General features: G+C 35.5%; 1 protein-coding gene across 1 annotated transcript in view; it reads left to right on the top strand.

The window, feature by feature from the left end:
• LOC118752740 overlaps positions 1-16,965 on the top strand; it is a 29,350-nt gene extending 12,385 nt beyond the window's left edge. Inside the window, exons 3-5 of the mRNA XM_036487618.1 lie at positions 12,293-12,334; positions 14,233-14,772; positions 15,326-16,965. Coding sequence (XP_036343511.1) covers positions 12,293-12,334; positions 14,233-14,772; positions 15,326-16,542 — 1,799 coding nt within the window. The 3' untranslated portion in view covers positions 16,543-16,965. The remainder of the gene's footprint in view (positions 1-12,292; positions 12,335-14,232; positions 14,773-15,325) is intronic.
• The last annotated feature ends 974 nt before the right edge of the window (positions 16,966-17,939 follow it).

Raw genomic sequence — 17,939 nt, 5'->3', positions numbered from 1 at the left:
GGGAGTCTACATATTTGCTAATTTTTGTCTTTCTTGGCAAAACGAAAGATTAAGTTCAGAAGTTTTTTTATCAAGAAGTTGTGTCCAGGCTTTAAATTAATTATGTACGGTTTACAGATTACAAAAAAAAAAATTCATTTGTCTAGATACCGAAAATGTACGTATGAACAAATTTTAATAGGCGGTTGCTGTGGCCGAGTGGTTAGGGGTGCGTACTGCCACTGACTGATCCTGAACTGATCAAGATATAACAAGTAATTTTTAGCAAAAAAAAACCGACTTAAAAAAATATATATATATCTATATATTTCATGATCGAATGATCGGATCTAAACCAAATTATTATGCGACCACCTCTGAGACACTACCTTTCCGTTGCAAAAAGAATTATTGAAGTCGGTTGACGTGGTCCAAAGTTATGCGGTAACATACATAAAAAAAAAAAAAAATATTCCGACGAACTGATAACCTCCCCCTTTTTTGGAAGTCGGTTAAAAATAGAAAATAAAATTGCTACAATGATCCTCTTGACACCGTTTTAGATCATTTTTAGCAGCCTCTTAAGCACATTCGTTTGAGGTGAGGTTAACTTCATGAACACTAGTGTTGATAAGAACACACAGTTCACATGTATCTTATCAGTCTTCAATAAGCTTTTCAGTAAAAAATCAAGATAAAAAGTACGCGAGTGTGAAAAGCTTCAACAATATTCTGTGAAAGCGTCAAAAACAAGTGCAGTTGCATATGGCATGTGTTAGGGCTGGGACTATTCGTATATTCGAATATCCGTTCTGAAAATCGTGTATATGGATTTTGTTATGCGGATATCCTTCAATTGTTCATCCGAATATTCTAAATAGAGTTTGAACGGATTCGTAAAATTTTTCTCAAAATTATTGAGTTGTTTAATAATTAATAAAACACGTAGCTGAAGACGTTTGCGAGAGCGGCATACATGTACAGGAATTTGTTACAAAATTAACCAATTTTAGCTTACTTGAAACCTGTGGCCGCTACTTCCATAGATAGTTGTAGCAGGCGGAACCAGGCGATATTAAAAAAAATATATTTTTTTATTTAACATTAGCCGTCATCGATTCGCCACTTCTCGCTCGCCATGTTTGAGTTCCGGTCGCTTAAAGAAGAATTTTGCATGTGAAAGCAACAACAAAGTTAGCTAGCACGGATAGACGATAGCGAGTTTGGTTGTACCTCATTGAGTTCGTTCGTTTCGCCCCTCGCTAACTGATGGCGAATCGATGACGGCTATTGTAAGGTTAATACACAAGCATTTGTTAATTTTAAATTAGAAATTCGAATATCCGGTTAATAGCCGCCTATTTGGTTATCCGGTTATTCGGATTTTTTATTTAGATATTCGAATATTCGGAATATCCGAACATTCAAAAAATCCGGTTAGAACTCCCTACACTAATACGTGTACATATGTATGTTAACATCCGTTAATTTTGTTATCCGGTTATTCAGATTTTTTAATTAGATATTCGAATATCCGGATTATCCGAACATTCAAAAAATCCGGATAGAACTCCCTGCACTAATACGTGTACATATGCACATATTTGTATGTACTAAGCACGCATACATGTGTGTATACATACCCTGCAAAAATTTGATTACCAGGTGGTCTACTACGACGTGGTTTTAAAGTATGGACAAAAGGCCCAGGTAGCACACTAGTAACTTATTATGCTGATCTGGAGCACTTCAAACCTTCAACCTCTGCGTGGCCCATCGACAATATGATTCGGTTGCCAAATATAAATATTATGAAAACGAATTTTAAGAAAATGCATTTGAAATAATAGATTTTACTATTTACATTTAAAAATCACCTTTAAAAATGATCAAATATTCGGTTTATACAAAATCTTATGAAGTTCAGTCCATGGTCCAAAAGGACAGGACTATTTATAGTTATCTATGTGGTCCCATGTTACACTCTAAAAAAAAATTGTGTAGATTTCCTACCTAAAAGGTAGGTTACTGATTTCCTACCTTATTATTCGCGAAATTACATGCTCGATTATTCAACGAATAGTTTGTTTAAATTTCGGACTTTTTAGAGTGTAATATAGCTGCTGTTGTGTGCGTAAATTTACTAAGAAAGTGTGTACAAGCTACAAAATACACATCTGCTGTTTGATTTCACCCTTAAGCTCGGAACACTTTGACGACTGCAACTTCACGACGTAACGACAGCGACATCATTTTGTCGACAAATGTCGCCTTGAAGCCAGCTTCTTAAACATTTTGAAGACCTCAGCGACATAGCAAACAGCTGATTTTAAAGTTTGACATTTTGGTATATTTATTTCACAAATTGTGTATTTTTATTTAAGTAAATAAGAAAAACATGAACAATCAAGAATATGTGATTAATTTTGCGACAATTTAATTTTGCAGCACTACATCTACTCATTGTCGCCGGCAAAATTAGAAATAGATTTAATTTGGCGACGTCGACAATTGCAGTCCTGCAGCCAAGATGTCGTGCTGTCGTCAAAATAATTGTGTCCGTAAGAACGTGTGTATTTAAAATTTGACAGATGCTGCATGTCGCTTGCTGTCGTCAAAGTGTTCCGAGCTTTAGAATTGTGTAAAGCCACTAACAAAAAGGATTTTTACACACGAAAATGTGCAAACGAGAAAAATACATATTCATCGTGTAAACTTACCAAAAAAATTTAAAAATAAACAAAAATATACTCGATTTATAGTCGCATTTTTAAACAGATTTTTTAGAGTGTATGCAGCGGTAGACCAGAAGAGGTCAGGTCCAATGACATCGCAAGGTTAATGTGTAACCATATTTTCTCCATATGTTTCGGTTACCAGTGTTGGTTACAAGGTAGCGCGGTCCTGTACTAGTATTTAACCTAGTCCCACTTTTTGCAGGGTAGGTATTTAAAAAAAGGTCAATATACATTCATAGGCAAATAAAAGTTATGAAATAACGAATTCATTTATTTATTTTGTTCCAGCTCATATTGCAGTACCTTTTGTTGTTGTCTAGTTGACACCTGTTTACTTGTTGCCCGGAACAATGGTATACATATGTAGTCAAAGAGTTGATGAACCCTGAAAGAATTATTTACTTTGAAAAATTATGACTAAGTTTGTGTTTATTGAATTGAAGTACTGCGATAACTTATTAAAAGCAATTGAGTAAATTATTTCCATTTATTTTTGCATATTTTACAAGCTTTTATTAAGTTCCACCTGTGTGTAATCAAATCTTGCAATCAATTTTTAACCAACTTCCCGATGAGCTAGACTTGAAAATACAAGATTAAAGATGAATTGATCCGCTAGGTGGCGCAGGAGTCGGGATATTTGGAAAATCCATATGGTCCGATTTCTTTAATATTTAAATTAACTGGTTAAATAGAAATAAATAACTCCACAAAAAATGTAGCCGTTAGGTGGTGCGATTTTTCTGTTTTTACCAACCACTTCTAAAGGCTTGCCTTTAAAAAGTTTTTTTTTTTTTAAATTACTTTTTAATAACTTACATATTAATTTTTCCGTCTTTAACAACGAATCTTGTATGTAGTAAATCCATATATGTAATACTTCTATATTGGCAGTAAGCTAACTTCTCAATGTGTATGCATTCCGAAATCAAAGCGAGACAGTCTAGTACCATTTTTGTCAATGTATTGTGTACTTGAGTGCCGTTTTTTGTATATGTGTTGTGTACATGTTTATCTATAAACGTATGTGTTCCTTTTCTTTCGTACGTGTTTATTGATATATCTGTACTGTAGTGTTTTCGGACGGTACTAGCTTTTACTGCCAATATAGGAGTAACACATATATGAGTAAATCACATTCATACATATCTATGCAGGTAAATATGTACATGCACATACACATGCTATAGAAACCGACATTTTTAGGACAATGGCCTCCTATAATATGAGTATAGAGCAGGGGTGGGCAAGCTTGTGGCCAATGAAGACAAATGTACAAAGAGCAACAGTAAATAAGTACAAACACAAAATACCTAAAATCCATTATTTTTTCAACGTTCAAAAAATGACCTTTAATCGACTGTTGGTGTTCGAAAATGCTAAAAATTACAGTAATCTAAAAAATAATTTAAAGATCTTTCAGCAGTCAGCTCTGAGCCTTTGCAAAACCGCCCAAAGACCACTTGCAAACCCGCCTGAATCACCGTTGTGGCAAAAGTTAAAACTACTGATTTGTAAAAATTATAGCTAGAGAAAATAAAATTAGTCGATGGACGGATTTGTAAAAGAATCGGCGATGTAGTACTTATCATTACTTTACGACACTCACATATTGACTAGATTTGACTATTTATGTAATATTTTTAAATTTTAACTATTTTTTTTATAAAAATATTGTTTATTCTTGACCAATAACCATATAAATCCAAGTTTCAATCCTTTTGCAACATTTAAAAAACTAACCTTTGTAAAAATTTCGAACTTTTTAATTCGATTTTTTAGAAATATTTAGAGTACATATCGTCACCTGAGTGGAAGATCGACCTAGTATATCCGCACCCAGTTCGAAAACGTCCTTTCTCAGAAAACTTTTCAAGAATGCGCTAGTTAAGAATTTGGTCGAAGAACGCCCTATTTCAGAATTTTATTGAAAAACGTCTTATCTCAGAATTTGGGAACGCCCCATCTCATAATTCGGTTCAAAAAAGCCCTATCTCAGCTGAAAATACATCGAAAATGTGCTGAGATAGGGTGTTTTTGAATCGACAGCTGGGAATGGGCGTTCTTTAATCAAATTCTTAAGTAGGGCTTTCTTGAAAAGTTTTCTGGGATAGGGCGCTTTCGAACTAGGTCGATCTTCCACTCAGCTCCACTTATCTGGTTTCGGTCGTAAAGAATAAAAATGTTAGCGTGGATATACATACCAAAGTAGGCAGATAATACACTATTTAAAAAAATTAAGGGAACTAACAAAGTTTGTATAGGAGGTGTGCGTCATAGTGAGACACACTTCGTTATCTTCAAAATAAAAATTTTTCGCATTGGCGCCTATATTTTATAGTTAAAACCAGCATATGCTCTGAATTTCATTAAAATCTGATAACATTTACCATATCCGCCTAATTACAAGAGCTTCGGGCGGGCAGTACGTCGACTTTTACCATTTTCCACATTTCTTCTTTCCTAACTACAGAATAGAGCATATATGGAGTTTCAGCGAATTTGTAGAGCGGGTACTACTTTTGGCCGCAGTTTATTTGGGAACGTCCGACTGTGTACGATACTAATGTATGATTTCGCTGCAAGGCTGGAAAGCGAAAGTAAGGGCGCTCATGCACACAATGGATGGTCTAAGAGCCAATTTCATAAAAGCAATTTAAGTGAAAATTGATTTTAGTTTTTTCTATTTTATATGAAAATTTACATAAAATAAAATTCATTTGCCATTTTAATAGCTGGTGAAAACGGCTATAAGTGCCGAGCTTGGTGTGATAAACTAGCTTAACTTTGCAAATGAGATAGGCAATTGGTGACAGGACCGACAAAAAGTTGTTGTGCAATATAAGAAGAAGAAGAAGTTTTAGAAAGGGATAACTCTGTGTAAGCTAAAATTCTTGCAGGGATTTTACAAGTATTTAGGTCTAACCCCATAGCCTACAGGGAATTTTTCTACCACGCATACTTTCACATTGGGTGGAGGATAGAGCCGTTCTGAGAACCATAAAATATTTGACCAATTTTTTGTATGATTTATAGTATGTATTCAAAACAATTATGTACATGCATACGTATGTGTCATTCTAAATGGTCAGGTGTATTATATACATAGTATTTGCTATGTGTGGGATGAAATATGTATCTAAATATATATACACATACATATATAGGTAAAAAAGCTATCTAATCTAAGTTGTGAAGGGTACATATCCTAACTAGCCTTACCATAAAATGACAGCAAGTTTCAATAGTTTATTTATTTGTAAGCTTTTTTTTACTGGAACTAAATTGCTCATTACTCTTCTTTATGTGCAAAAAGTCTACCTCAGTAATTAGAAGTATAAAGATAAACTAAGTATGCCTTTTAACTATTTGTACTTATCTCCTTCTGTAACCCCCTAAAACTTAGGCCCAAAGCCATTTTGGCCGAGCCCAAAAAGGAGCGCCAGTCCGTTTATCTTCTGTGCCAACTGACGCCAATTGGAAATGAAGCCAGCGGAGCCGTTGTATTTTATTTCACTGTAAAGCTCTTGTTCACCAATCATACAGCTCATTCGTTTGATTGCTTGCAATATTCGCTGGAGTGCAATAGAGCAGAAAGCGTCCGCGTTAGCCCACCTTTGCAACGCGGGTAATCAGTGTGCGAGATGCTGAGTGGGACTACTACTTCGACTCATTCGATTTAAGGGTCCAACATTGCTGGGGCCAAAATCGAACCTGAGACCTACAATACTTAGTAGTATACGCATATACTTAGTAGTAATGCGCACTCCAAACCAATTGGCTGCGGGGCTCGCATTTCATTGCACTTAGTTTGATCTAAATATAGTGATGATACATACATATGTACATGGATACATTTGCACAATGTAAATTGTAAATATGTACATACAATGTATGTCTGTTCTCGAGACAGTAATCATTCAGCCACACTGACAAATTGTGATAAGATAATGAAAAATACCCACTAAATATATATGTATGTATGTATGTATGTATGTGCCCTGCAGGAAATTGAATTAGTTTGAAAGTAATTTATAAACTACTTTATTTTCAATGATAACTAATTGAAATTATTACTCTTTTACCTGAAACGAACTCATTTATTTAACAGTTGCTTTTTCCTGCATGTATTTTCAACTACTAGGCCATTCCATTGTGACTAGTGGGACATTTTTCTCCAGAATGTGATCAATTGTGAATTTTAACTACATATGTCGTCGGAACTTATACAATAGCGAAAGATATTTTTTTAACATAGAACGATAACTAATGTAAAAAATTGCTTTAACAAAAATACCTTTACGATTTCTTAGTTTTATTTAACTATCATTTGAATGCATGTGAGCGATGTATTTATGTTGTAAAACATGAATTATATGCTTTCGTTTTCAATAAAAGTGAGGTTTATATAATCTTCATAGAAATATTAAAAAATATTTAAAGTTGTGACTGGTGGGACATCTCCTTGTGACTGCTGTAAAGTAATTATGCATGAAATAAAACTTTTCATAGACAAAAATTACAACTTCTTTTGAAATTGTTAATATTTTCCCACAGGTTAATGAAATGTAGTTATTTAAAAAGAGGTTACTACTGAAATAAAGATAATTAGGGAATATTTAAATTTATGTCGTTTTCCTCTTTTCAATGGAATGACCCTACTTTAAAATGAATTTGGCTTAAACATCATCAAACTCAGTATGTTTCTGCACTTCACAGATGCTTTTTCATACTTCCAAGACACAAATTTCTTTTTTTTTGTTTGGAAAAGGAGTATACAAATTCGAAACATTTACTAATTGCATTTGTTTTAAAGTAATCTTTCAATTAGTTGATTTAGATAAATCACTTGTTTCCGTCAGGGTATTGGCAAGTGAAATACTGTAAACAAACTTCGCTTGTGAGCTTTTACTGACTCTAGAAGTTTCACCATGTCTCAATAGTTCAATTAAACAAATTGTTACGAATCAATTAATTAATAAATGTCCCAGTTAATTGCAAAAATTTAAAACAAAAATGGTTGTGGTAGGATGGCGAATAATTTCGCTGAAAAAAAAGAGTCTACCTATTTTGGAAACAAGGTATTTCTGCTCGTACGTACTATATGTACATATGTACATAGCTACATATGACTATGCATGCATGTCTGAGTTGCATTAGGGCGGCTCACGGGATTTCAAGAACGTTTACTTAAATCAGCAGCATAATCGCTGATTACAATGCATGACAAATTAGTTATTTTTCACCGGATGCCTCTATCCATTTCCTATGTAGAATCGCTCGTTAATTCCGAAAATTGAGTTAATTTTTTTTTATAGATAAGTTTTCGATATATTCGGGCATGTGGTAAATTATCTAATTTTTACAGGGAAAAAATTAAAAAAATAACAAATACAGTTTCATTTGTATTAAAACCTGTTCTGTTATAAAAAAAATCAAGCTACTAATAAAGAAAATCGATGGATGAACAAAATCGGAATGAGTGGTCAAATGAAGATGCGCAAGGATTTTTATACACGAGCGCACTTGAGCACACATAAAAGGCTTTAACACAAATGAAAAAAAAAATGTACACAGAATTTGTTATTATTAAATTTTTTCCTGTTAAAATTTGAATTTTTTTATTTTTTCATCAAAACCCAAAAAATCTGGAATGATTAATTAATTTCTCAGAAACTATACGGCATAACGAAAAGTGATGTAAATACGGGTTGTGTATAATTTAGTTAACTTCCATTTACCACACTTCGTATTAAGATTGTTCAATTGCTTCGTAAGATATACATAAGCGATTAAGTGGAAAATAATAAGAAAAAAAAATTATTTCGATTTTCGGAGTAAGCGAGCAATTCTAAATAGGCATTGGAAAGTGGCATCCAATGTGCATTTTTACTGTAAATCAGTGTTATTTTTAATTTTCTTTGTTTAAATTTTTTTTTTAAAGATCTCTATAAAGTGATATTTTCATACAAATTTTCGATTTATAAATCAGTTAAAGCCTACTTTATTTTTTATGATAAAGACTTTTTTAATATTTCCCATCGCCCACTATGACATTTAAATGATTTTTTTTATGACTATCATATTCATTTTCTTCCACATGAAAAAATTTCGAGAACATGTATATACATACGTTGTATGGAGAAAATGACCAACATCTTCAACAAACAAAAATCCCACACTTCAACGGTGAGTGAGGGTAATTAAGAGAGAAACATAGAGTTAGCGGAACAAAAAAAATATATAAATATTAAAAAACGTTCGTATCGCAAAAAGTTTTTTTTGGGCTAGTGTATGTGGTTAATTTTGAAGTAAAACATAAAACTTTTTCTTTTTTGTGATAAAATAAAACCGAATTTCAAAGAAATTTAACCATTCTCCTAAGTAGGGCTAATTTAGGAAGTTTCTGTTGAATGCTCACATCGCTGCGTTAAATATAGGAAAATTTTATTTCACATATATTTGTTTTTATATAAATCTTGATATAGAAACCGTTATGAACAAGGTAGGTTTACTTGCAATAAATTTGTGTAGTACTTTATAAAAATAAGGTAAACGGCGTTATTTGAAAAAATGTATGAATCGATCTTGGGAGATGGGGTATTTTTATTCCGATTCGAATCGATTCCAAAAGCGACTATTTTTTATTTCGATTTGGCATCTCTGTTACATAGTTAACTTGCATGACTCTCTTCCAAACTTATACAAATGGATATAGCCTTGAAAGCAGGCTCTTATTAGCTATCACTATGGAAAAGCATTTTAGTTGCGTTTTCAATTTGATTTATGTCATTATTATGAAATTGATATTTTAGACGGGAACAACAATTCAAAAGAGGCACTCTAAAGTCCAAACCGGCCTTGTAAACGCTCCCTTACATATGCATGATATATAGCTTTAAATTCCATCAAAAAATGTTCAAAAATATATTAAATATGAGTCATAAGCAGACATACATAAATATAACATTTCGATCAAAGTTCATATCTTCATTGACAGCTCATATACTCCAGCCGGGTATCTACCATGAACACTTGTGTAATAATAGCAATTTATCAGTGTTTGTATATTTTACCTCACACAGAGTACATTAGGACGGGACGCAAAAAAATATGTGTAATCCCTGATTTTAAAGTAGTCGTATGTAAGAACATATGTATGTACATAATTGCACATGCCAACACCGAACCGGTCGATACATAGGATTTTAGGGTAGGCAAACTCACGAATCAATGCCTCCGATGATATGCGAAGAAAACTTAAAACATCTTCATACATTTATTTTTCAACCTGTCAATATTTTTAAAAGTTTTCATGGATTTGATTTTTATTTTATTCTTTTTGAATTAATAACTTTTTTTAACAGAGCTATGCAGCATGAAAAATTCGGTTTGTACGGGAGGTGCCACGCCCCCTTTTCCAACAACCGCAATTTTTCTAAATGAGTATGCGCTTATTTTCATATATCTGCACACCATGTTCGAGTACTCTACCATGAACACTTACAAAGTTAGGCAGTATAAAAAACTCGATTTTTATGGGATGTGCCACGCCCCCTTTTACGATAACCACAATATTTCTCCATGAGTATGCGATTGCTTTCATATATCTCCATACCATATCCGACTCCTCTTCCATGAACATCTTCCGGGACATGCACTATGAAACATTTGGTTTGTATGGGATATGCTACGCCCCTTTTTCTAATAGCCCCAATTTTTCTTCATGACCTACCAGAATCGAAAGATCAGGCTTCGGGAGCCTAAGGAGATCCCTAGACCGTCCCCGGTCCACCCTCCGCCAGAACGACCCCGCATGCTCTGGTTTTCCATAGCGTTCGCTGAGTTGACCTGAGACCCATCTTTCTAAGAGAAGTCCCCAAGTAGTCAAGGCAGCTCCCTCTCGAACTTTCTCACTCCAGGCTAGACACGCAGTGATTCGTGTCATCAAGGATGAAATCAAAGCCCTCGAGAATACTATAGCGTGCAGACCTCGAGTTGGTCGGGCAACTAGCACCCCTAAGTCTGCCGCCCTTGCTGTAGCTGCTTTTTCTGCGATGGCTACAGGTATTTTTTGCCTTTTTACATTATTCGGTGAAACCTACATTCAATAAAAAAATATTTACTGACATTAGTGTGGCACGTTAGGACGAAAAGAACTGAGATCTGGTGGGTAAGTACAAGAACGGGGTACTTGAGTTCAACTTAATTTGAAACGAAAAAATGTGTCGATCCATCGATATATCACACTTTACGATGCGACTGTAAATGGTAGAGATATGACAAAAAATTAAAAAAAAAAAATACATTAGAACTTTTCTTTTTGGTACGACCCATTATTCATACTTACACTGAGAAAAGAGTTTACTTAGTCAATTAAGTATGTTTTTCGCAACACATGATTTGGTTATATTTTAGTTACCAAATTTTGTGTTGAGAGAAATATGTATGTATATATGTGTGTATATATGTATGTATATTTAGCTGACCCTTTTAGAATTACATAAAATAAAAAAAGATTTATGTAGCACATATCTACTCGACCACCCTAGCACAAGCATTTTATCTACCATATTGTAAAAAAATACTCAGATGTATTTGTGGTAATTATTTAATGTATCTGCAAGTATGCACTTATACATAGATACGTATATAAATAATAAGGTACATAAGTATGTATTTATGTATTTGCAAGTTCACCCATACATGCGTGCCCAGATAAGACACAAAAGCCAATGATTATTGGACGAATTTCGATTTGATATATAAACTGACTCAGTTGATTTCAACAAGAAAACAGTAATAAAATAACCGTCGAAGTAAACGGGCGCTGCTGGATCTGTTAAACTAAGAAACGTTAAAATTTGTATATCAACAGCACACTGATAAAGAATTAAAAGTACAAAACCGAAGGAGTATTATATAGGAAATAAAACAAGGAGAAGCATTTTTTTTGTGCCAAAATCTATTTTAAATAACAATGGGTAAGATCACATTGCTATCGAATTGAAACACAAAAAATTCTGCACCCAAAAGATGTAACCACTAAAATCAAGAGATGATATTACGAGCAAAACTAAAAACAAAAAAAAATTCATTTTTTTGTATAAACACTATGTACTTAAATATGCGATTAAAAAGTGAAATATGCTAGGTATTGATAAATTAAAAAATTCCGTTAAGATGTGAAAGTTTTGGTATTTTTTCGAAGAATATGGCAGCATATGAAATTCAATAATTTGGCTGTTTTTAGCGGTTATTCCTTTTTGGCCCAGAATTTACGTTGTTATTTGTGCGTATTTTGTTTTTGTGTGGAAAAGAAAAATGTTTCAGTGTTTGCTTTTTATTTTAATAAATTATGTATGACACATTGCAATTGTCATTTGATTGAAATTTAATCTTGACCAATTTCATGATAACAGCTATCTATAAATTAGCAAAAAGTCGTAGTCGTACATTTTGCATCAAATTCATATACATATGTATGTATGTGTGTGTCTGCATAAGCAGATAAATTCAAATTTGCGCAAACCCTAACGTTAATATTAAATTAAAAAATTGATGCATACTTTTAGGCGCTACTATTTCCGTGGAGCCAGGTGCTGTTATCAATTACGGTAAATCGCTCTTATTTAACGATCTTAGCTTTTAGTAGAATGTGTACATTAGGATGACCTAGAAAATGTTTTGTTGCAAAATTCAATACATAATTTTTAATCATGTCTTAAACCACTTATAAATGTATAAAGTTTTATTGCTATTGGATGACGATAACCTTAGCCGACTTGAAGTCAAAATATACATACTCACAGGTTGGGAAATTTTACTAAGGCAAGGGTGTCTCATGCGAGGCTTTGTAATATTTCCCCGTGAAATATGCAATGCCTGAATTTCCACAAATCTTCATAGCTGAATTGCTGCATTACCAACGTACCTAGAATCGCGGTGACAAGAACTGGTAAAATTTTTTGGTAATAAAATGTTTCGGTTGCGTGCAGAATAGACCTGCAAACCCCATTACAATGCTAACGTACCGCATGGTGGCTGGCTGCCTTAGCGATCAGTAGGGATTGAATCCGAAAGTAGCAGTTCGCGGAGGGGAAAAAAGATGCTCGTTATGGGAAGTAATTCCGGAAAGGTTGTAGCATCTACAAGAATGCGATGGACAAAATAGTCGCAATCTTACCAGGAGCATGCCTGAAAGTTGTTACAGATAAGGATATCGCGACCCAGGGCAAGAGCTTGGCTACCGATCTCTCCCATCAGGCTCAATGGAAAGCTTAGAGATATTCCAAGGGTTTAACCCAGGCATAACCATGTACAAATGGAGAGTGGTCAAATGCGTCTTTTAGATCAAAAGGACAAAATAGAGAGACTACGCCTATAGGATTTGGCAAACAAAAATTCTCTTAAGTTCTACGACACCCTAATGTATATACATAGATTAGTGTGGACATTCACTATCGACATCTAAATTTTGTATGGGATATCTACCCCTTAAATTTTTTCTGAGTACAAAATGAAAATATCCACGAAAATTTCAAAACTTCAAACATTTTTAGAGGTCACAGGCAGGGTTTGAAAAAAAAATATTTATCGCAAATGTTTGACAAAAGCAGGAGCTCGGAAGGCTATAACATAGCATATTGAAACTTATTCATAAGAATTCATAAACTCGCTGAGTTATAGCTGGGCAAAGTCAATATTTTGATGAATTTTTAGGATTTAAGAGCTAAATTTAATTTTTTCCACCCCTGGTAGCAACCTCTAAATTTTTTTTTCAAATTTTGAAATTTACGTGACATTAGACTATACCAACAGAATGTTAAAGTATCTATTTTTGCGAAGCAATTTTTAGATTTTTCGAAACTTTTTTTGAAGCAGGGGTTTTCGCCATATCTTAGGCATTTACAGTCGAATCTTAAATTATGGATAAATATATCGTTGGTTTTGTCTTACGGAGGAAGATTTTTTGTTCCAAAGTTCATTGACCTCAAGTACCCCGTTCTAGTACTTACCCATCAGATGTCCGTGAAACAATGCTCACAAAAAATTATTAAACTTCTTCTAAGTATTTTGATTTAAAAAATAAAAATTTGTGTTGCTGTTTGTATTTGTCCCCAGGTTCGGCCGAAAAAAACAATGTGTTTGTTCATGCTTAACTGGTTATCAGGTTATGGGGTTATGTGGTTATATTTTTTGTTCCGTTTACAACAATAAAATGCACTACACAATAATAATGTTTAATCAGATAACCTGATAACCAGGCAAGTGTGAACAACCTCAATTATGAAGTTGTCTTGCAAAAATACCTTAGACTCAGAGATGCACCGCGAACATTTTTTGTTTTTTTTTTTGTATGGTAGTACGGACTAATGTACATATATATTATTTAAAGTATTCTCATACCCATGCTCATATAAACAACTTTTTAATAACTTCATACTCACATTTTATTTTTAAGAGCAAATAATTTGTAATCTTTTCTCACTTCACCAATTTCTTATCGTTGCAGAAAATACCTGGGTCCATTCATCACCATATCAGCCGGTGCCACCATTCGCAGTTATTGGCGGTCACGACTCGGACGGCACTCCCATCTACGTGGGTCGTTCGTTTCACGAAGGCGACAATCTCCCAGCCAAAGTAGTCCCCAGCAAGGGTGCAGGTTATGTCTGCTGGGGTGGCCGTGAAATCACGAAATCACACTATGAGATACTGGTAGGTCAAGGTTACGCTTGGGTACCCTGCTACGGTGGCTCTGTGCCGCCCAACGCTGTACGCACCGGCACTACACGCACTGGAGAGCCATTGTACGTTGGACGTGGTCACCATGCCAACAGTTTGACCGTGGGTAAAATACATCCATCGCATGGCTGCTTATACATACCGTTCGGTGGGCAGGAGGTGCGAATCGCCACATATGAAGTACTCATCAAACAGTCCACCGATCAGTGGGTACCTTCAACGCCCAACTATGCTCCGCCCAGTGCTGTGGTGGCTGGCTACGATACAGATCGCGCTCCCATTTATGTGGCTCGCGCCATGCATGAAGGTGAGCTGCTGCCTGCTAAGTTTGTTCCTAACAAAGGTTCTGCATACGTCTGCGTTGGCGGCTATGAGATCAATAAAATCTCGTTCGACGTCCTCTGCGGCCATGGCTACAGCTGGGTACATGTGTACAATCACGCTATCCCGCCTAATGCTGTATTCAGCGGCATCGGACGCAATGGTCAGCGGCTGTATGTCGGACGTGGCCATCACCATGGCAGTCTGACGCCTGGTCTGATTTCGCAATTACAGCGCTGCCTTTTTATTCCGTATGGTGGTCGCGAAATCCGCGTTGACGCATACGAGGTTCTTTGCCGTCAATAAAAAAAAAATACTATTGAATACTACTATTGAGATCTATTTTGTATTTGAACAAGAGTAAATAATAAAAGAATATATTTTAACTAAAAATACTAAAAGCAGCAGTTTACAAATACTTCACTGATGTCTGGAAACAAAGCTCAGCGCGACGCGGACGTATGCATCCTTTTTAGCAAATTTACATTTCTTCTTAGATTTTTATCTATAATTTGTCTATTTTTTATGTCGTACTGTAGGCTATAAATGGGTGCATTCGTCCGCGTACGCTTCACTTCCACCAAATGCCGTACCTGGCGGCAATGATTTTGACGGTGACACCATTTACGTTGGTCGCACATTCCACAATGGCGACACGCTCGTAGCCAAGATCGTACCAAAGAAACATATTGCTTTTGTATCATGGCGTGGTGAAGCGTTTCCAAAGGATCATTTCGAGGTGCTTTGTGGCACAAATCTCAGCTGGCGTCAATGCTACGATCATGTCATACCCGAGAATGCTGTACTCTGTGGCAAAACGGCGCTGGGTCAGCCTGTTTATATTGGACGCGGTCACTATGAAGGTAGCCTGAGTGTCGGTAAAATATCCTCGGTTCATCGCGCCTTATTTATACCGTTCAAAAATGCAGAACGTCGCTTGGAGTCTTACGAGATACTGGTAGAAGACAAACATACCGAGGGTTGGGCAATCGATGAGACACCACCACCGCCACTAGAAGAAAAGAAGCCTACTTTTCCAACACCACCAACTGAGGATATGAAGCCTTACCCACCACCGCTAGACGTTAAGCCGCCATTTGGTCCTCCAATGCCAATACCCTTGCCTGCACCCATGGGACCGCCACCTCCGAACGATCCATACAACCCATATGCATCACCAGCGCCAACGCATTTCGATCCACCTCCATCATACCAGTCCCTCGGTGTATCTGTCTACCCAACGATCCTTCCAATGCATTCACCTATGCCACCCCCACGTCCACAACAATCCGATACTTGGGTGGTTTCAAGCGCCAACTATACACCACCAAATGCAGTACATGCCGGACACGATACGGATCTCTCGCCAATTTTGGTTTGTCGTTGTTTCCACAACGGCGATTTTTTGCCGGGAAAAGCGATACCGAGTCGTGCTTGCGCTTATGTCTCATACGCGGGTCAAGAGATACCCAAATCCGATTTTGAGATTCTTATTGGGGAAGGTTATGATTGGGTGCCAGCATCGGATGGTATAATACCGCCGGGTGCTATAGAGGCGGGACGCACTGCCGATGGTGAGCCATTGTATGTAGGTAGAGCTCATTACTGTGGCAGTCTAACTCCCGGCAAAATTCAGCCGTCTCATCGAGCGCTATACATTGCATTTGGCGGGTATGAAAGGCGTATTCCAAACTATGAAGTACTCGTGCGCCGTAATGACTTCTACCGAGATGAAGCGGTAAAGATCTGCTACTAAATAAATATCTGTTGAAGATGAGCTCTTTCAAATAGAGCAGGCCTTAGAAGCGACATACTTGCATTGACGAAATTTTCTACTAAATTTAATTCTTTGCGCTGTGTGTACATATTTTTGGTATTACTTACTCAGTTATTTATTCATTAATGTAAAGATTTACTAACAAATATACTTTCATATGTATCTATAAAATCAATAAATTATGCAAATACATATAAAGGACTAAACTATAGTTAAGTTTTAGCAAATGGTATCCAATTTTTCACCCATACAAAAATTTCACAACTTAACAAAATTCGAATAACATTATGCGGCACATCCAATTACCAGCGATTCTTATTCTAATTTTAATTTAAAGTGTCAAAACACGTGTCCAATAACGACGCTGAGTTGAGTCTATTGCCCGAAGAGTCTAAAAATGGGTTCCGCAACCATAACACAAAAGTGTTTAAAAAACTTTTCTCAGAAAATAAAAATTATTCGGTTAATATACATATGTGATGCGATTTCAGGTAATGGATGTGATGTGATTGTATGTGATGCTATGTCATATTGTATCATGTGATGTCATGTCAGGTGGTGAAATTAGGTGTGGTGAGTTTAGGTGAGGTATGGTGAGTTTGGGTGCAGAGAGTTGAGGTGTGGTAAGTTAAGGCTTGGTTAATATAGGTGCGTTGAATTTAAATGTAGTGATTAAAGGTGTAATTGGTTTGAGTGAGTTCAGGTGTAGTGACCAGCGTTGCCGCTTTGGTAATTTTTAACCAAAATTGGTAATTTTTTTTCTATATTTATCAAGTTTGGTAATTTGGTAATTTATTTTTCAATTTGGTAACTTTTCCTCTTCGGTCTTACATGTCAAATAGGTTAATCTTGGTTCTGGTTCCACATTAGTAAGTGACCCGTAAGCGTTTCCTTTTATAGAAAAACCAGGTAATCCTGAAAGTTTCGCAAGGCGAAAGTTGTTCCAGCGTTACTTTGCTTATAGAATGGTGTGTTTTTTAAGAAACCGCTTGAAAGTTTTGGGTGATCCTACCTTTCCCTGTCAGTTCGCCAGCTTTTCAATTGCTATCTATTTGCCGGTGTACCCGGCAACCATATATATGAGTAGAATTCTACGTAAATACGTATGTTCTCGTTCAAAAAGCTACGGCATTCAGCGGGGGACTTCACTCTGTCTATGTGTGAGTCAAAAGCTCTCCTTCAAGCGTTGAATTTTTGATATATTTTCTTGTAACTTGTTTACATACAGTGGTCGAAAAAATTATAACCGCACCATATTTTGATAAGTTTAACATGTTATTTCTTTTTTTTGTAATTTAATTTTGGTTATTTTTTATAAAAATATTGTTCTTCTTTAACAGAACTCAAAAAAATTCAAATATTAAACTTTGTTCAAT

The sequence above is a fragment of the Rhagoletis pomonella genome, unplaced genomic scaffold (genome assembly GCF_013731165.1).
Source record: "Rhagoletis pomonella isolate Grant_MI unplaced genomic scaffold, Rhpom_1.0 Rhpom_scaffold_01802, whole genome shotgun sequence".
Lineage (NCBI taxonomy): Eukaryota > Metazoa > Arthropoda > Insecta > Diptera > Tephritidae > Rhagoletis > Rhagoletis pomonella.
The sequence above is the reverse complement of the archived record's forward strand: the minus strand, read 5'-3'. Positions and strand labels throughout refer to the sequence as shown.